The sequence below is a fragment of the Chanodichthys erythropterus genome, chromosome 13 (genome assembly GCF_024489055.1).
Source record: "Chanodichthys erythropterus isolate Z2021 chromosome 13, ASM2448905v1, whole genome shotgun sequence".
NCBI classification, from domain to species: domain Eukaryota; kingdom Metazoa; phylum Chordata; class Actinopteri; order Cypriniformes; family Xenocyprididae; genus Chanodichthys; species Chanodichthys erythropterus.
In genome coordinates this window covers 46,392,106-46,413,739 of record NC_090233.1, presented here as the reverse complement: position 1 = coordinate 46,413,739, position 21,634 = coordinate 46,392,106, and the positions used below count along the sequence as shown (strand labels likewise).

General features: G+C 37.8%; 1 protein-coding gene across 4 annotated transcripts in view; it reads left to right on the top strand.

Moving 5' to 3' along the window:
- mctp1a (multiple C2 domains, transmembrane 1a) overlaps positions 1-18,876 on the top strand; it is a 197,229-nt gene extending 178,353 nt beyond the window's left edge. For all 4 annotated transcript variants that reach the window (XM_067407030.1, XM_067407028.1, XM_067407029.1 and 1 more), the window contains 4 exons: positions 707-816; positions 2,107-2,216; positions 2,631-2,728; positions 17,072-18,876. In XM_067407030.1, the coding sequence (XP_067263131.1) occupies positions 707-816; positions 2,107-2,216; positions 2,631-2,728; positions 17,072-17,143 (390 nt within the window). In that variant the 3' untranslated portion in view covers positions 17,144-18,876. The remainder of the gene's footprint in view (positions 1-706; positions 817-2,106; positions 2,217-2,630; positions 2,729-17,071) is intronic.
- Positions 18,877-21,634: the final 2,758 nt, after the last annotated feature.

The following is a 21,634-nucleotide window of genomic DNA, read 5'->3' as shown; positions in this document are numbered from 1 at the left end:
GCGTCATTCCAAACCTGTATGACTTTTTCTTCACTGAAACACAAAGAAGATGTTTTTCAGATTGTCCAGGCTACTATGTCAATGAAAAGAGGTTTGAAGTGGGATGAGGATGAACAAATAATTACACGATTTCTATTTTTGTGTGAACTTTCTCTTTTAATGGTTAAGGCGCGTGGAAGGGTACGTGTTTGTGTGTCTCAGCACATCAATGCACTGCAACAGTCTCTGTCTGTGTCCACACTCAGTCACTACATTCTGTGTCAGCCCAACTGTTGCATGACTGTTCTTATTGTAAGATTAAAATCAGAGCCTTTTGACTGTGGGAACATTGAACTGATGCCTACTTTTGAGGTTCATGTGGCCAGTTTTTTTTTTTTTTGAAGTTGAAGTTGAAGAACATCAAAAGTTGAAAAGAAAAGATTTTTAGTGCTCAAAGTAATGATGGTGGTGATGGCCACAATGATGTCACCATTGTAAAACCTGGTTACCCAACATAGCTAGCTCTCTCAGAAGAAAGAATATTAGAATAAATATTCTTCTCTTTTTTGATACACAAAGTGTGATTAATTTTAAACATGTCTATTGCAGAATGGAGAACTTGGAGAGAGAAAGAGCTCACCAAGCCTTTGATGGTCCTCATGCTCTTTCAGCTGTGTGGAAATACATTTGCCCAGCCTCTCTTTCTCTCTCCCTCTCATTCTTTCAGGACTCAGAGAGAAAGGGTTTCATGAACAAGCTGTATGCCATTCAGGATGTGTGTATCAGTGTACAGAATGCTCTGGATGAAGTGGCCTCCTATGGTGAGAGGATAAAGAAGTAAGTCTCAGCTCTCACTGCTAGTGCCTGAGCAGACACGTGGGCACCACCGTGCCAACCTCTGTCACATCTTACTCAAACAAACACAAACGCATACACTTGCTTACAATGCAAAAATCATATTCTTAATCAGTATGTTTGTCTTGTTCCTCCAAACTTCCTTATGTAAACATACTTAACTTAAATTTGCCTAAAAGGTTTAGGGTCAGTAAGATTTTTGTTTTTACTTTTATTCAGCAAGGACAGATTAAATTGATTAAAAGTGATGGTAAAGACTTTTTTTTTTTTTTTTTTTTTTTTTTTTTTACCTCATACACATATTAGAATTATAATTTCACACACAAATATTAAGCAGCACAACTGTTTTCAACATTGATAATAAGAAATGTTTCTTATATTAGAATGATTTCTGAAGGATCATGTGACTGAACACTGCAGTCGTGATGCTGAAAATTCAGCTTTACCGTCATAAAAAAAAAAAAATGTTTCAAAATGTATTGAAATAGAAAATGGATTTTTAAAATAGTACTAATATTTCACAATGTTACTGTTTTTACTGTATGTTTGTATCAGCCATGAAGAGACTTCTTTCACAAAATGTTAGCAATTATTTTTCTTTTCTTAAGCATAAATCTCAATGAAGACCTCAATGAAGATACAAAAGTGTTGATGAGGATGTTTTTTTGTTTTTCTTTCCATGAATGTTAATATTGCAATTCGAATTAGAATTAGCAGCTATAACCCTCTATTTTGACCCCTTACAGAATTTACCATTACTTCATATAAAACCTAGTATTGGTATGAGATAGTATTACTGTCCCTTGATTTATACCATGACACTGAATCATTATCAATTTCCATGATATTTACCAAGTTACTCAAAAAAAGAAAGAAAAATTTGTATCATAATTGTACCGAAATGGTACATTTAACTTTGCTGTTTTGAAGTAAAATTTGCAATTATAGTAACATTTTCTAAGGCCACACTCACATGAAAAAGTGTAATGCCGTGTCTACACCAGGTTTGACCAATGGTGTCTACACTGGATCCATCAAAGTGAAAGCTCCAAATCCATTTGTCCTGTTGTCGGAAGTAGCACAAGTGCATGGAGCATATCAGAAATTGAATGGGGCGTCAGTCTTCATGTTGTGCCACATCCAGCGTAGACAGAATTGCTGATTATAATGGGTTCTTTATGATTTTATTGCGTTGCGTCATTCACGTCCGGTGTAGACACGGCGCAAGTCTGTGTATACATATATCACACTCATCCTTTTCTCTGTTCTCAGTACTTTCAACTGGACTGTGCCTTTCCTCAGCTGGCTGGCTATAGTGGCCTTGTGTGCGGCCACTCTTGTGGTGTACTACATTCCTATCAGATACATCGTTCTGGCCTGGGGTGAGCTGTCATCCATTACGCTTACAATCTGTCATGACGAAATAACATAAGACAGAGTAGCATGATACATAAAGCGTGTTTTAGAATTGCAAATAGACTATTGCAGGAGGTCACAGGGTTTAGTGGCAGTTTAAGTTTTCATGCTCCAGGGAGTCACCACCAGAACAGCAGGGAGGACAGTAAACTGCAGAGCTCAGGGCAAACTCACTAGTAGCTAATGCCCCGTGTGCTCTTTCATACAGTGTTCAGATCAGAGGCTCTGCAAGGTCAGAGAGCAGAGCTTCTGTCAGCTCCATAGCAGCTTATACTGTAAAGTAAAAAGACAAGGATTCCGAATCTGTACAGGATCTTATAAGGTCTTTCTCAACTGCACTCTGTGAGGCCTGTATTCACCACTGTTGTTTCAACTTTCAGGGGTGAACAAGTTCACCAAAAAACTGCGAGACCCATACAGCATCGACAACAATGAGCTGCTGGACTTCCTGTCCCGAGTGCCCTCAGACGTTCAAGTGGTAGGTTATTGCTTCCAACATTCAGCCCGACTTTATGACGGTTACCCCAAAATTGCAACTCTGTTTGTAACACCCGTGTGTATTCAGATTATGTCATGTCTCACACCTCTCTATAATACTCATGGTTTGAGCGGTCATTTATGTCTGTAGCACAAACAGTGCAGGAGAAGTTATGCACTAAAGTTTAAAACTTAGTTTTTATATTGGTTTGTTTCAATCCACAACTCTAAGAATGAGCAACAGTAATAGTGATGCTAGCCTTAGCAAACATAATAAAATAATAACAATGAACTCAGATGGTTCTGCTGTGTGAGAATGTATTTGTGCATAGTTTTCTGGCTCCCCGTTCCATTTTCTATGCTTTAATTTATTCTTCCCGCTCGTGGTAATATGCATAAATGCAGAATCAGGGAATTCTATTCTTGTCATCACAGACAGCCTTGTGACTCATTACCATGGAAAGAGTGCAAGATGTTGACTTTTTAAACAAACTTCAACCTTAACTTTTATACCTATAATGGCACTTTATTCTGTGGAAATATATATATATATAATGCTAATTAATATTTTATTGATTTTAGTCTTTGTGATTTGGTGTTTCTTCAATAGGAGTACTGTAATGTACCATGATTTAACAGATTTCAACTTCTTTTTGTGTTTTGAAGGTCACGCTAAAATTTGGAAATTTCTTTTCATGCCTGCTTCATTTTTCGTGCTATTATATATGTTCTATATATTATATTTCTTCAATCTTAACATAGGAAAATTCATCATAGGATATTAATTATTACTCTCCAAGTTTAAGATAATCTAAAACGGTGATCTAAGCAATGTTTATGGATTAAAATGTATTTACTGTTTTAAATTTAACATTTAAAATTAAATAACAACTGTCTCTGCTGTTGTGACTTTCCATCATGACCAACAATTTGACTCCAATAATGTTTATTTTTCATAAGTCAGTGTATGTGATTACCAAGGAGACATATTGAGATGAAATATGAGATGTGATGTGTGAATAATCTTTACAGATTTTTTTAAATTGTGTCTATCTATCTATCTATCTATCTATCTATCTATCTATCTATCTATCTATCTATCTATCTATCTATCTATCTATCTATCTATCTATCTATCTATCTATCTATCTATCTATCTATCTATCTATCTATCTGTCTATCTGTCTGTCTGTCTGTCTATCATCTATCTATCTATCTATCTATCTATCTATCTGTCTGTCTGTCTGTCTGTCTGTCTGTCTGTCTGTCTATCATCTATCTATCTATCTATCTATCTATCTATCTATCTATCTATCTATCTATCTATCTATCTATCTATCTATCTATCTATCTATCTATCTATCTATCTGTCTGTCTGTCTGTCTGTCTATCATCTATCTATCTATCTATCTATCTATCTATCTATCTATCTATCTATCTATCTATCTATCTATCTATCTATCTATCTATCTATCTATCTATCTATCTATCTATCTATCTATCCTTCTGTCTGTCTGTCGTTCTATCTATCTATCTATCTATCTATCTATCTATCTATCTATCTATCTATCTATCTATCTATCTATCTGTCTGTCTGTCTGTCTGTCTGTCTGTCTGTCTGTCTGTCTGTCTGTCTGTCTGTCTGTCTGTCTGTCTGTCTGTCTGTCTGTCTGTCTATCTATCTATCTATCTATCTATCTATCTATCATCTGTCTATCTATCTATCATCTGTCTGTCTATCTATCTATCTATCTATCTATCTATCTATCTATCTATCTATCTATCTATCTATCTATCTATCTATCTATCTATCTATCTGTCTGTCTGTCTGTCTGTCTGTCTGTCTGTCTGTCTGTGTCTGTCTGTCTGTCTGTCTGTCTGTCTGTCTATCTATCTATCATCTGTCTGTCTGTCTGTCATTCTATCTATCTATCTATCTATCTGTCTGTCTGTCTGTCTGTCTGTCTGTCTATCATCTATCTATCTATCTATCTATCTATCTATCTATCTATCTATCTATCTATCTATCTATCTATCTATCTATCTATCTATCTATCTATCTATCATCTGTCTGTCTGTCTGTCATTCTATCTATCTATCTATCTATCTATCTATCTAAAATATAATACATAATTTGAGAAATTATTAATTTGGTACAAATTACACTATGGTATAGAATATAATTTTTTACAAAAAGTAAACAAATAATATTTAGTATCAAAATATTTTGAAGAAACACCCAATTATATTCTTCTCCTTGTTAGCCTTCATGAGGAATGCGTTTAATAAATTCCGTTTAGTTAAGGTGAATGTAAATGACTTGTGATGTTTTCAATCTGCACGTGTCTGTCTGTAGATTTATAGACTTCTCGCTGCGTTGTACCGAGTCATGCTTTGTTATTGAGCGTAATGAGTGTAAAGCAGTAATCCTCTCCCGGTCTGCTTCTACATTAACCGTGAGATCTGAGTTATGTGGCCCGCCCCATTGTCCCGTTCGTAATCAACAGCGTTCTGTTCGAGCAGCGAGGTGCTGGCGTTTAACTGCAATTAAAACCTGAGCTCGTAAACACAAGCCCGGCCTGTTATCGTGCTTCCTCTGTGTCGGGATAAACCCTGCGGTGCTGACGGCGGGGGTGACACAGGGCTCTGATCCAGGACCAATCGCTTGCCACATCAGCACAGACACGCTCGCCTTTGATGAGCCCGGGGCAGCGGGCCGGCTTTGATCTCTATAGAGTCGTAATCCCCAGCCCCTGCGTGGCTTTACATCGGCCCTGCAGCTGCAGGTAGCCTGCTCTAAATTAGCCCGACGTGGCTAGGTCGCTTAGGTGCGTTTACCCCAAACACCTGGAGCCCAGAAGGTCCCTGCAGGTAGGAGGCCCAGAGGAGACCTGGCTAATGATGTTCGGTGAGGTTCACGCTCAGAAGAGCAGGCCGCCGTGGGCTTTCTGTGCCCTGTTCCAGCTTTTGATTTAGGACAGTCCAGAAAAGTACTTGAACATCAGCGTGATGCGCGGAACGTTCCGCTCTGCATCGCACAACTGCCCGTGGAGGTCCGTTCACCTCTGTTTTCTGGGTTAGAGACAATGGGCGGGGTGGAGGCTGCGCTTCTGTGGGACCTCAGAGACTTAAACAAAGCGTCCCTGTATCAGGGTGTGATCTGCACATGCCCAGGGGCCCAAATGTTCTGTACAAATGACAAATGGAGGGCTATTTTTGAGGTTCTGACGTGACCCGCGCCTCCCGCACAGTCCCGTGATGAAAGCCCTGCAAGGCCGAGAGAGGCCAGCATCGCCTCTTTTACAGATCATTTGGAGGTGCCTCAGAACAACATGAACTGATGAGGTTCTAATGACTTTTTATATAAAGGGCATCTATGCTGCAGTCTGTGAGTACAGAGTGTCTTTGAATGGGAACTTACAACTCCCACAGCTCTGTGGGTGCATTTCTTTACTCACCTTGTTTGTTTTATTTTGAGTGTGCTGCTCATATAGACCTTATGCGGCAGAGAAACAAGCGCACAGCCATCTTTAGAATTTTGTGTTTGAACTTCTGTTGTAGCGGTGGCCCTGTATATTTCTATGGCATCACTGGTGAAGAGTATTTAGCTGGTGAAACGGATTTACTTATTGTAGAGTTAACGAAAGTTATAATGAGCATTGTAATGTTTGAAGTGGATGTAACAAATGTCAGTAGACTGGGAAGATTTTAAAACAAGAAGTTTTAAAATCTTCTAAAGCAGTTTTTCGCTGGATACAGATCGGCGGCATTATGTGACTGATAGCTAGAAAGTGGAATATGCTTCCTCCAATGTAAATTAAAGGGTTAGTTCACTTTAAAATGAAAATTACTCCAAGATTTACTCGCCCTCAAGCCATCCTAGGTGTATATGACTTTCTTCTTTCTGAAGAACACAATCAGAGTTGTATTAACACTCTGAGGTCTGAAAACGCGCCGGCGCGTTTTGCAGGTTTTTTTTCACATTGCAGCAAAACAGACTTAAAATACTTCGTCATTTTTTGTCATAGAGACATAAGTAATATATCAATTGAAACTATAGAATGTCTTCTTTTATTTGTGTACACTCAAAGTAAAAACAAAATGTTGTGCTTTTTGTAAAATAAAGAAAACTAACATGATGCGTGATCTCTCGTCTCCCTCTGAACGAAGTCCAATCTGATAGTTCTCAGAAAATGAACTGTAACTTAGTGAATACTAATCACAGAAAATTTAAAAAAAACGTTAAGATGTCAGATTTTAAATCATGTAAGTCAAATCGAAAACAAACCTTCTGTGTTTATGTAATCTGTATGAAAAGAGAGCCATGTCAAAAGTCCGTGATTCAGCTCATTATCCACTAATGCGGCCACGCCCACGGAGCCAGTGCTATTCAGACGCAAATTCAGAGGCAATACATGCATTCATCGTCTCAATCGTGTATTTATTGTCTTGAAAAGTGGTTATCTGGATGTAAAAGTCATGGTTAGCATGCAGTTAGTTCCTGTTTTCTTTTCTTCTATAGATGAATTTTAGATGAGTTTTTGTTTCTATAGCGCCCTCCGGCTGCAGTATGTATTGGAAACTCCATTCATGGAATAGCCTCTTCTTCTTTTAGATGAATTTGTGGACTAAAAATGCATAGAGCGCCCTCCGACTTCAAGGATGAATTGAAAACACCAGCGCTTATAGTAATGACAATGAATATTAAATTAATATAACTCCTCTGTATAGAAAATTGACATAAGCATATGAGAATCCAATATTTCTCCAAATGTGCATTCTTTTAAACTAAAAGCCTATATTCAGACTCTTTGCATCACAGAAATACATTCTATTTTAAAGTATAATATAAAATCATTACTTTATATTGTAATATTTTTCTGTATGTTTCATATATCATAATGAGCTTGAGACATCACAGAAGGTTTTTTTCACAGCCTACCTGACTGAAATGCCTCATTAATATGCAAGTCATTTCAGCTCATTACTATCCAATTCTTTTGTCTTCTCAGGTGAGAATGGCCCATTTTCAGTGGTGATTCACGCCTCCTCGCATACTGTGTTTCTTGGCAAAAAGTGTCTTACAAAAACTAAATCAGTATATTGTTTTATATGAAGGAGTAGGCAGCATAATTTTTACATAATTTTGAAGCAAAAACTCTAGTCTACAACCTCCAATACCCAAAAGTCTTGTGAACAAAGATTTAATATACTTTTTTTGGCCTTATTTCAGTGACTTTTCAATAACCACGCATAAATGTTATTCCTTCAAAAACACAAACATGTACATACATGTTCCTCACATATTATTGTAGCCTAGTTTGTGCTGAATACAGTGTAATGACACTTTTGTCATTTATATGTTTATGAACAAATGAAAAAAGCACAAATGTCAGGGCATGTCAAAACTTCTCCAAGCCCCAAATCAGCCTCAGACTCCAGAGGGTTAATAAATATCCTCACACATACAAGCTTTATAATGGCAGTGAATGGGACCAACGAGTATGAAGCTGAAGAAAGTGCATCCAGCCATCATAAACGTACTCCACACGGCTCTGGGGGGTAATAAAGGTCTTCTGAAGTGAAGTGATGTGTTTGTGTAAGAAAAAATATCCATATTTAACAAGTAGCTTCCGCTAGACCGCCTTCCTTATTCAACTTACGGAAAAAGGCGTAACTGACGTCGTGTTAGTTGTTATATGGAAGGCGTAAGTGTTTTGAACTGCGAGATTTTTACACTTTCTTCGTAAGTTAAATATGGAAGGTGGTCTGGTGGAAGCTAGATATTTTACTTTATAATTTGTTAAATATGGATATTCTTCTTACACAAACGCATTGCGTTTATGATGGATAAATGCACTTTCTTTAGCTTCATACTCATTGGTCCCATTCACTGCCATTATAAAGCTTGGACGTGTCAGGATATTTATTAATATAACTCTGATTGTGTTCATCAGAAAGAAGAAAGTCATATACACCTAAGATGGCTTGAAGGTGAGTAAAGCTTGGGGTAATTTTCATTTTAAAGTGAATTAACCCTTTAATGTTCCAGGTCCATACTTAACAATAAACATCTGATATAATATTATAGTATAATATTATCATATTAGTACACTATTTATGAAGGTTATTTCTTAAATATTTTTACTTGCTTTACAAATAACCAAAGTTATAACAGCATCATACAGTAACAATAATGTTTTATTTACTTTTATGTGTACTACTTGCTTTTGTTTGCCCATTTTTTGTTACTTGTTATTATATTAATTGCAATTATTTTATTTTCCATCCATCCACTCTCCAAAACACGTTTGTCCTATGTAGAGTCACAGGGATGCTGGAGCGTATTCCAGAATCTCGGTACGGAAACACCCTTGAAGGACGGATAGTCTATCACAGTTTGTTATTTTATATTATTTTATTTTATGTACCTCTATTTCTCCAATCACTCTCAAATCCACACCATACTTCAAAACAGTGAGCTTAAGACCTCCCTCTGAAACTTTATCCACTGGTGTCGCTGTTGGACACTTCTATTAAATTAGTGGTTTCACACTTTTTGTAATATATTTTTGGACTGTTGATTACTTTCTCCTCCAGATTTTTTGGGAAGGCACTGCTGTCCTTTTCTCCTTTTGGAAAATGCCCTTTAAACGGATACATTCATTAAATGACTTTATTAATTGCCCACGTTGAAGGTGTTGTGAAGAGCAGACAGGTTAAGTGTACACTATACACGAGTGCCGTGGTTATTCTAAGGTGAATCTTAATACATACCACCTCTGTGCACTGAGCCCATGGCCTTTTAAGTGCACTGCGGGAGACCCGTGATATATCAAACCTGCTGTGAGGTGCGTATTCACTTTGAATTACTCTCCCAGTTTACACACTCTACGTTCTTTTCATGTATCCGCCTATAGACCCCTCCGAGAATACAGTATCTTTACTTGCTGTGTGTCTGCCTCACTGCTTTGAACAAAGCACAGTCTGATATAATGCAATACTTTGTCTCTTAAATGAGGCCAACCGGCATTACCAACTTAAAATTCTCTACCAGGTGTCTAAGACGTGTCCTGTCGCATGCTTTATGGTGCCATTAGCCAATGGAGGAACTGCGTGCGTAACTGGGACGCTAGCAATTAGCACGCCAAGGGCTCCATTATGGCCTATGCAAATGCTGAGATTAAAATGCAGCCGCAGCCGTGCGATTCAGCTCTTAGCCAATTCATCACCTGCGAAGGGCACACACTTGAGAAGAGAAGAAAAGAGGGCAAACAATAGCAAAAATTTGTCTGTTTTCTGAGGACATGGCCATCATTTATGGACACGGCTGATTTTGTCTCCTACACTTTATGAAATTGCTTGCAGCAGGCGTGTATGTACTACAGAGGAAGCATCGACTATTTCTAAGCTAATATTTTCAAATTGTTCGTTTAATTAATAATGAGTGGCAACCCAGTGTTAGAATTTATTGTATTAATTTAATCTATTTATTGCACTTCAATCTATAGCTCCTCCATCCATCCATCTGGAGGGGATATTTGTTTTTAATGACCATACAAGTTTGAATAAATCAAAAAATTGCCAAAAAACAACAATAAAAGCTGTAATTTTTATTTTATCTATGTAAACAATCAAAAATAAAAAATGCATAGAAAACAAAAAGCTCACATGAAAAAGCATACATTGACTACAACACAATCAGTTACTAATATTTCGTTGATCCTCTCTTGGTTTTGTATGACAGCCTGGCCAAAAACCATGTCCACACAATTTGGCATGTTTCATTGCATTATCACAAATAAAACAATTGACTCCAAGCACAAAGATGCCAATCTTTCTAGGCCAGATTGACTCTTCTTTGACTAACTAGTGTGCTGTCTTAGGTGGCACACACATACACATATAATAATAATAATAATGTATGGGGCTAAGTATCCTGAGTAGACCAATCAGAGTGCCTATGATGACCCCTGTCCACTGCCAAAAGTGCCTACAGTGTGCATCTGAGCGTCAGAACTGCACCTTGGAGCTATGGAAGAATGGTGTGTGACGTTCTGCTGGGAAACCCTGGGTCCAGCCATTCATGTGGGCGTAAATTTGACATGTGCCACCTACCTAAACATTGTTTTTAGACCAGGTACACCCCTTCATGACAAAGGTGTTCCCTGGTGGCCTCTCTCAGCAGGATAATGCACCCTCCCACACTGCACACATTGTTCAGGAATGGTTTAAGGAACTTAATGAAGAGTTCAAGGTATTGCCCTGGCCTCCAAATTCCCAAGATCTCAATCCGATTGAGCATCTGTGGGATGTTCTGGACCAAGCAATTTGACCATCAGTGACTCTACCTCGCAACCTACAGGACTTGAAGGATCTGCTGATAATGTCTTGGTGCATGATACCACAGGACACCTTCAGGGGTCTTGTAGAGTCCATGCCTTAGCATGTCGGCGCTGGTTTGGCAGCACGCAGTGGACCAACAGCATATATTGGTTCTCTTTGTATAAACTGTATCTAATGTTGAATTCCTGAGGCTCAAATTGTAGAGCATGACACTAGCAAGGTTTTCTTGTGTCTGAGAAGAGAGCATGTCCTGCTGGTTGTGTAGGTGCTGAAACTTTCCTCAGTCGTGCATATCAAAGGCCTGTCTTTGCTGCAGCAGGGGTTTCTATTTAGAGTTTGAACAAGCAATTAGCATGCACCTTACCTTAGGAAAATAAAAAGTTAGGAGAAACTTTCCTCAGTGCCTTTCCCCTCTCTTTTCACCTCAAAACTTTTTTTTTTTTTTTTTCTCGACAATGGATGTGAGCTTGTCTGTGGGCGTCTCTGAACATTTTTTCTTCTTCTAGAGGAGCATTTAATGCCCCTAATGCAAGGTTAGGTGTCACTGGAGATGAAGCAGGCGAGGTATGTCTCCTTTTCTATAAACAGCATAGAATAGTATCATTAAAAATGTTCAGCTTTCATTTACTTATTTATATTTGCCTGTCGCCCATGTGGCTTCAAACCCCGATCCACGCTTAGCAGCGTGGCGACGTCGCATACTCTGCTGCGGCAGGTCCCGGGACGGCGTCTGACACCGCTAAACGAAGCGCTCGCGCATGTGGCGCCCCCTCCACAAGAGCACACTTCAAAGTGTGTTTTGTAGTGCAACTGTCAACATGGGGGAGCGGAGCGAGGGTGGAGCAGCCTTTGAGCAGCGTAAGGTCTTTACCCATCGTCTCCACGGATGTTCTCTTTGTGCTCGGCACTTGCTCCAAATTGCTATCTCACCGTAGTCACTTTAACCCCCCTCATTCCAACTACTAAAGTTCTTTTCTTTGTATTGTTCCCGTTTTTACTTTCTCCGCATGCTTCTTTGACTCTAACTAGTGTGCCGTGTTATCTTGGGTGGGACAGCTCTCTGTCATTAAAGCTGCAGTGCTTGTTGCACCATACAGGTTGGCATAACTGTCAGCAGTTAAGTGTAATAGAGCCTCTGACGTGCCACAAGCTCTTTATAGCGCTACTTTTGATTGAGCCTTTATTGTTGTTTGCCTTCATTTCTTTTCTTCCATTAGATTCACTAATGTCGATCTTCATCGCCTCACCTTGACACTCAAAACTTTTGTTTACATGCAGTTCAAGGGAGGCTTCTGAAGTCAGACGCGACCCTGATATGTTTAAAGCGAATAAGAAAATAATGACCCCGTTAGGCTGCAATTTAAAGCGCGCTTTGAAGACGATGAATGCCAGGCCGCTCTGAAATCCTCCAGAAATTCTCTAGCTGCAGCTATGGACCCTATTTACAACCCTGAATTATTATTTATTAAGGCTGTCATTTTAAAATTGACAACAGTAAAATTGAATTGACCTTGATTACAATTTTAATTGAATTAATTCAGTTATGTAATAGTAGTATTTTTTTCATTGAGTTATTTTGTACAAAAGGTACACTACAGAGGATTTAAATTTTTAGTTTAAAATGATTGACCCAGTTCATAAACTGTAGAAGCACTAGCGTAAAAAAAATTCCTTTGCAAGTAATTAGCATTTTTAATATACTAAATTAATTTAAATTTTAATAATTTAAATTTCAATACTAAATTAATATATACACTACCATTCAAAAGGTTGTGGTCAGTAAGATTTTTTTTTTTTTTTTTTTTTTTTTTTTTAAGAAATAAGTACTTTAATTCAGCAAGGATGCATTGAAATAATCAAAAGTTACTGTAAAAATGTTTACAATGTTACAAAATACTCTTCTTTTAAACTTCTTTAAATTCTGGAAAAAAAGTATTGTTTATGGTTTTCACAAAAATGTTAAGCAGCTTTCAACATAGATCATAGATCTTGAGCACCAAATCAGCATATTAGAATGATTTCTGAAGGATCATGTGACACTGAAGACTGGAGTGATGATGCTGACTACATTTTTAATTTAAATTACATTTCACAATATTACTGTTTTTACTGAAAAATGCTGAGTTGTTTCAACCCAAATTTAGGACAAATGTGAACAAACCCAACCACTGAGCTAAACAATGAATTTAAAAATCCCAATGGCTGGGTTTGTCCATAGTTGACCTAAATTTGTGTTTTAGAGTGTATTTTTGATCAAATAAATACTGCCTTAAATGAGACATTTAAAAAAAAAAAAAAAATCTTATTGTTAATTTATTTGGTCAGTTAATTTGATGCTTTCAATTTTCCATGCTTACAGTATATTTTTCCTTTGTGAAAAGCTGCTTGCAAACTACGAAGCAGACAAACTCGGTTAGGAGAAAAGTGCATTGAAGATTTTTCATCCTCACTACATCACTAAAGTCCTTTGTGGATCACATTCAGCTTCTGATGTTGTGTTTGAATGTGGCACAGGCAAACCCAATATCACACCTACAAGATGGATGGCTGTGAGATGGACACACTCCTCAGTGTAGGTGGTGACTGATGTTTCTGTTGAGTTGGCAGTACATGGACCACATTTCTTAGGGAGTCTAAGCATGACGTCAGTCAGTTTGAGGGCCAGATCTGAGGGAAAACCAGTGATCTGTCTTTCAGTTGACAGTCTTGCTGTCTTATTTGTCTGAAAGTGAATGCTAGTATGGTGACAACCCTGTGAATATTGAGCTGGTATATTTCCCCTTACTGCTCTGTTGCTAAACCTAGTGAGCTTCAGATGAGACTGAAGATGAAGAATATTAACTGATTCAATACAAGCAATGTGAGATCAACATAAATACACACACATTTTGGATCATGCATTAAATGAATTATTAATCAAAGTTTTTAATAAACTAATTTTTATACTTTTTAATATTGAATGAAATACACTACTGTACACACCCATATATCCATAATTATAATTTAATGATAGAAAACACAAAGTAAACACTTCAAGATTGCTAGGTGACAGAAACGGTTTTACCTTAGCTAGTGATCGTAATTGAAAGAAACAAGACTTAACCACTGAGTTGATCCGTTTATCAAATTTCAGAGAGACATCGAACTGAAGCCTAAAATTCTTAAAGGTGCCCTAGAATTAAAAATTGAATTTATCTTGGCATAGTTAAATAACAAGAGTTCAGTACATGGAAATGACATACAGTGAGTCTCAAACTCCATTGTTTCCTCCTTCTTATATAAATCTCATTTGTTTAAAAGACCTCCGAAGAACACTGTTACGTAACAGTCGGGATCATTAATATGTACGCCCCCAATATTTGCATATGCCAGCTCATGTTCAAGCCATTAGACGAGGGCAGGACGTCTGGATCTGTGCACAGCTGAATCATCAGACTAGGTAAGCAAGCAAGAACAATAGCGAAAAATGTTAGATGGAGCAATAATAACTGACATGATCCATGATATCATGACATTTTTAGTGATATTTGTAAATTGTCTTTCTAAATGTTTCGTTAGCATGTTGCTAATGTACTGTTAAATGTGGTTAAAGTTACCATCGTTTCTTACTGTATTCACGGAGACAAGACTGTCGTTATTTTAATTTTTTAGACACTTGCAGTCTGTATAATTCATAAACACAACTTCATTCTTTATAAATCTCTCCAACGGTGTGTAATGTTAGCTTTAGGCACTGAGCACTATAAAACTCGTTCAGAATCAAATGTAAACATCCAAATAAATACAATACTCTCATGATCCGATGCATGCATGCAGCATGAATGACGAACATTTTGTAAAGATACATTTTGAGGGTTATATCAGCGGTGTGAACTTTATGCAATGTATATAGAGTTGAGAGCTCGGGGGCAGGGAGCGCAAGATTTAAAGGGGCCGCACGCTGAATCAGCACATATTTAATGATGCCCCAAAATAGGCAGTTAAAATTTATATATATAAAAAAAATCTATTTTTTGAGCTAGAACACATTCAGGGGACACCTTAGACTTGTATTACATCTTCTGAAAACACGTTCTAGGGCACCTTTAACTTTACAGAAAGGAGCGAAGTTCCCCAAATCAGAGAGGACTTGAGATTCTGAACCAAATTACTTTGGTCTGACTTTTGTTTAAATTTAAAAAAAAATGTTCATCCATAGTTTTTAGTTTCATAGTTTCATAGACAATTTAGTAGAGATGTAATTGACCCTTCGCCGGGAGTTTGATTGACAAGCATTCTAACCAATCATAACACCGAATCCGCTATTTTGTCCGACAAAGCGGTCAGGAGTTAGAAGATTAACTTCGGTGGACTTGAACTTGAAAAATGGTGTGTATTGACGTCTTTCCGTGCTTGAAACAACATTCATTCTCATGTTCATTCATATTTATTTGATGCTATAAATTAACTAGCAGGAAGAGATTATTGGTTCACGAGCCTCTTGAGCTGAGGCGCTACAGCAATCTGTCACGACACATTAAAGAGCCACAAAACGGATTTTATTGTTCGAATTTCTTAAAAAATTACAGTTTGAATGCTGGGACTTTGTTTAATATCATAAGGAACCTGCTCTGTCTTGTCTGTCGACGTGTGGTCAGTATCCTCTTTGCTCCGCAATGTATTTTTTCACTCTGTGTGGCGTGACAGCACCACGGCTTTTTGGACAAAGCAACAGTAACTAAGGGGGGCGGGTCTTTGTGAAGCGTCAATTGTCCTCTTGTCCTGTTTCCATAAAGGTAGAAACTCCATGCCTTTTAAAAACAGAACCTAAGGGCAGCATGTACAGTAAGAACAAAATTGGACCAAGAATTGAACCCTGGGGAACACCACAATTCAATGGAGCAGATTTTGAAGAAGATTGACTGATATTAACTGAAAAGGCCTTATTAGAAAGAAATGATCTGAACCACTCAAGAGCCGTGCCTCGAATACCCACAGTCTTTTCTAAATGAGTAATACGAATATTGTGATCAATAATATCAAATGCTGCCCTTAGATCTAGTAAAATTAAAATCACAGAGTCACCAGAGTCAACTGAAGTTAAAATGTAATTGAATACTTTGAGCAGTCTCTGTGCTGTGGTTTGCTTTAAAGCCAGATTGAAACTTTTCAAAGATATTGTTCTGAACTGGAAAAGCCTGTAATTGATTTAAAACAGCCTTTTAAAAGATCTTAAATAAAAAATGTAATTTAGAAATGGGACGGTAGTTTGATAAAATACTCAGATCTAAATTAGATTTTTTCAAAAGGGGCTCTAACTTGCAGGAACTACTTCTGCTGTAAGACTTTTATTTATTAATGTCAATAGGCTTGGGCCGATAATCTCAAAAGTCTGTTTAATAATTTTTGATGAAATGGTATCATGGCAGCAATTTGTAGGTTTTTGAAAAAAAAAAAAGAAAAAAAAAGAAAAATACATTAAAACAGTAATATTGTAAAATATTATTAAAATTTAAAAAAAAAAAAAAAAAAAAAAAACTTTGTTAAAATATAACTTATTTCTGTGATGGCAAAGCTGAATTTTCAGCATCATTACTCCAGTCTTCACACATGATCCTTCAGAACTCATTCTAATATCCTGATTTGCTGCTCAAGAAACATTATTATCTTATTATCATTGTTGAAAACAGATAACGGATGGATGGATTTTATCCACCATTTTGAATTTATTTTTTTCTCACTGAGCTTGTGCAATGGCCAACTGTTGGAGCATCACTAACATGTGATCTGTCTAAATTATTAACAATATAGTGTGTCCTTCAGTCATATGCAACTGTGAAGATGTAGAATGGCAGTAAATGGTTAACTTGTGGCTTTCTGTATGACCGCACAGCTCTGCTCTCCAGCATCACATCACTGAACCTCTGCTGTTACTCAGAAGCTTCTCATCCTCACCACCATCCCCAGCTATCAATCCGCCCACCTGACCATGTGTGTGTTCTTGTGTGTGTTTTAACAGGTGCAGTACAGAGAGCTGAAAGTGGACCCCAGTCACAGCCCAAACAAAAGAAAGAAAAATAACCCAGGATAGCTCGTCTCCTCGTACGGACGCTCTCCCAACGCCAAGGAAAAGCAGAGGACTGACTGTCAACCAGCCTCTTTCTGTCACTTTTTTTCTGTTTTAGCTGCGGCGTGGAGAGTTAAGAGCTCGGTCAGAGTGAAAACAGGACCATTCTTAATTACCATCCGTCCTTTTTTGGGTTTATTTTTGTGGTGAGGAGAGCGGCAAAAGCTCTTGACCCCTTTTAGAGTCAAACAGTCCGGGTTATTTGTCAGCTCTTGCCACTAGCCAGACAGCTCTAAAAGCCAAGGTGTCCTTCCACGGCAGCACAGGGAGCCGTTCTAACCACAAATAGCAGGATCAGCTGATAATACGCCCACCTGTGCCGACACACCTCGCCCCTATAGAAGGGAAAACGATGGTGGTTAAGTTACAGTTTGCACCCTACAATTTGCACGGCACGGTAACTGCCATATCTAAAGCTATCCGCAGCTGTTGAGCAGCAGTTATCAGAGTCGACAGCTGAGCCTGTTACGGTCCGATTTATGGCTGAAACTAAAGCGCTCATGGAAACAACTAAAAAAACAAACAAAAAAAAGCCATAACAGTGAGGTTTGCGGTATCTTTACTTTGTTCTGATGTTCTTTTAACAGTATGAATGATGCATGCTGGGATTGTTTATTGTAAACCTTCTTTGACCAATAGTAGCCATGGTAGTGTCAGCGTTGTCCTCGTAGTGGGAATTAGGGAGTTTACGTACCCTAGCATCATCCTTTGCTCCCATAACGCCGTGCCAGTGCCACTACACTAATAAAGATGTCAGTCTGGGCCACCGGAATGTTGACCGAGTGGAGAGAGAGAGGCATGTTCTCATTTGAAAGCAACTTCCTGTGTCATCTCCCCACGCAGCACAACTCTGCAGCCATCAGCCGCCCCGTCCGCCCGACCTTCTGCACCCACTCAAACTTTGATCTTCAACTCTCAAGGCTGAGCGTGCATGCCTGTTTTACAGAGGAAAAAATGTCCGAAATCTTTCGCAAAATCCCGAACTTGAAGGGCGAATGTCTGTGTGTGTTTTCATTGCTGTGGATTGGCTGCTTGACAAGAAGTCGATAGCGTGTGACAGGCTGCTTTAGGGCCTCGGGGGGTACCGGAGGGCAGAGGTTTACTGACGCCGCTGTGGAGAAAAAGGAGGACGCGGGCTGCTTTTTCGGAGCTCCTCCTGTCATTCCGCTCTGTCATTTCCTCTCCTTCATCCATCCGCTTGCGAGGGAGGTCACGGACGGGTCCGCGGGGTGCTCTTGAGGGACCTCGACGTTGCGAGCGATGAAAGATCACAGCACAGGCTACATCAGAGAGGACACAAGCCTCGTCCCTCTGCCTCCCTCCCGACTTCTCATTTGCCATATCGCATATATCATATGGAAAGTCCATTGATTTGTTGGAGGGAATTCCATTACAAAGACAACACAATTCCCACTGAGCAGGACATGGACGGTATTTCAGTGACTTGCATTTAGAAACAAAAAAAACAAAAAAACAAAACCCAATAACACAGATGATCTGAACAGCAGAAAGGATAGTTTTCTAAGCCTGAATGTGTTTCTGTGTACTTTACGTGTTGATTGGAGTTGTTCAGTGGGTTTATTGTGAATGTTTTTTGCACCCCAAAAGCTTTTCGTTTTGTAAAAGTGCACATGCTGTGTTTGCAAGCAAACCAAAGTGGATCTTTTTTGGAATATATATATATAATTATGTTAGTGCTGTCAAGACTAATTGCATCCAAAATAAAAGTTTTTACATAATATGCATGTACTGTGTATTTTGAATGTATATATAAATGCACACACATACATATACACACACACACACACACACACACACACACACACACACACACACACACACACACACACACACACACACACACACACATATATCTATATATATATATATATATATATATATATATATATATATATATATATATATATATATATATAATGTGTGTGTGTGTGTTCTTATGTGTGTGTATATATATATATATATATATATATATATATGATATGTGTGTTCTATATATATGCATGTGTGTTATATGCATAAAAAAATACACAGTATGCACACATATATTATGTGAACAAACTTTTATTTTGAATACTATTAATCTTTTGACAGCATAAAGAGAGAACTATGTAGAATGGTAGAATGTAACATATCCATTAATTGGAAAAAGGATAAAGGCACTTTCATTTATACCAGATTTTTAAATTATTTATTTGACATAAATCTTTGTTTTTGTAAATATTCTTATTGTAAAAAAAACTAAAATCAGAATATATGTGGTCAGATGTTTACGAAATTGTAATGTGTCTGTGTGGAAATTTAAAACCTGTTGCCTGTGATGTCATACTGCTCCCTGTGACTGGCTGAAACAGTTGGCAGAGTTGACGAGACTATGAATAATTACAATAATTTATGTCTATTACTTTTAAATACATTTTGTTTAATTTTATATATATATATATAATTATTGCTTGCTTTCATCAATAAAAAATAATTCTCAAAGCATGTAAACAAAGACATGTACACTTCTATTTTACTATTTAATTACAGTATTTATGCATATTTTGAATTAGCTTTTATTTTTATATTTCAAAATGTATAATTTAAATTTGAATTAGATTTATTTATTTCTATTTAGCTTCAATTTTATTTCTGTTTTAGTAATTTTAGTACTTAAAGGGTTAGTTCATCCAAAACTGAAATTTCTGTCATTAATTACTCACCCTCATGCTGTTCCCCACCTGGAAGACCTTTGTTCATCTTCGGAACACAAATTAAGATATTTTTGTTGAAATCCGATGGCTCAGTGAGGCCTGCATAGCCAGCAATGACATTTCCTCTCTCAAGATCCATTAATGTACTAAAAACATATTTAAATCAGTTCAGTGAGTACAGTGGTTCAATATTAATATTATAAAGCCACAAGAATATTTTTGGTGCGCCAAAAAAAAAAAAAAATAACATATTATATAGTGATGGCCGATTTCAAAACACTGCTTCAGGAAGCTTCGGAGCATAATTAAGCAGCATGTCGAATCTGCTCTTCAGAGCACCAAAGTCACGTGATTTCAGCAGTTTGGCGGTTTGACACGCGATCCTAATCATGGCATCAACGGCATAAAGGTGAATAATAAATGACATGATTTTCATTTTTGGGTGAACAAACTCTTTAAGCTGAAATAAAGGGCCTCATCTATAAAAAGTGCGTATGCACAGATTTGATCTTAGCGTGTGTGTGCGTTAAAATACACGCCAACATTCATATTTATAAAAACGGTCTTTGTGAGTTAATCGTGTTAACGCCACATCCGGGTCTAAGTAGACGTACGCACTTTTCCTTGTGGCAGAGAGTCAGAGTACTGCAGGTATTTGGAAATCTAAACAATTCTTGCCGCTAGCCATTCTCAAGTAAAGCATTTGGACGTTGATTGATGTTCTTTTATAAGTTAATGACATCAATTAGGCAGCATTAACAAGGCGGAGATATGCGCACAATTTCAAGACCATTTATAATTTATAAATTTTACATCTAGAAGAGAGGCGTACACACTTTTTTTGCGTGATTCAGAATGAACGTATGCACAAGAAAAAAAAAAGTGCTTACGCCTCTCTTCTAGATTTGAGAAATGATCGTAAGATGGTTTCTACATAAACATTTTATAAATGAGACCCAAAATGTTTTACTTTTTTAAGCTTAAGCTTTTCATCTAAAATGTACGTTTTAGCTTTATTTCAATTAACGAAGAACAAATGATTTTTAGTTTTAGTTTTGATTTGCATCTGAATTAATATAAAGTAGTTTTTAGTACTTTGAAAAGCGATTGTGTTTGCATACTGTAGGTACAAGGTCTGTAGATCAGCTCTTAGTGTTGGGGCTTTTGTAGACAAACACACAGGTGTGTACAAGCTGTTTCATCATTCAAACACAAGAGTCATTGATTTCTTACACCTTCACCAGTACTGCAATATTTCAAGGCTTTCACCACGTGCCAAGTTTCCCTACCGCACACCTCGCAATGTAAGCGCTCTTCACACACTCTCAGAGTGATGGAGGAACAGTGTGTTCCTCCACAGGGGCCAAAAGGGCTCCCCTGTGTTCTCAGCCTCTGTGGCCCCCCAATCATTTGTTAGTCTGGATATTTCTTCCCTGTCTGATCCCTGCTGTTATTCAATATGACACCGCAGCATCACACGGCGTGATCTAGTACAAACGGCCGCGCTGCCAGACGCTAATAATCATGGCCACGCTGAAAGCAAGAACACTTGAGCTTGTTATTTATTAACCTCTGCATCCTCCATCGCTCTTGGACTGTCAGACTCAGACCATCCGCAGCGTCTTGGGTTCTAATCCCAAATCTGGCCGCCGTGATCCCTGTTCACCTCCGGAGACTCGCTTGGATTGTAGTTGAAAAGGGCATGATAAGGAAACGGCTCATTCTTCATGGAGGTCTTGGG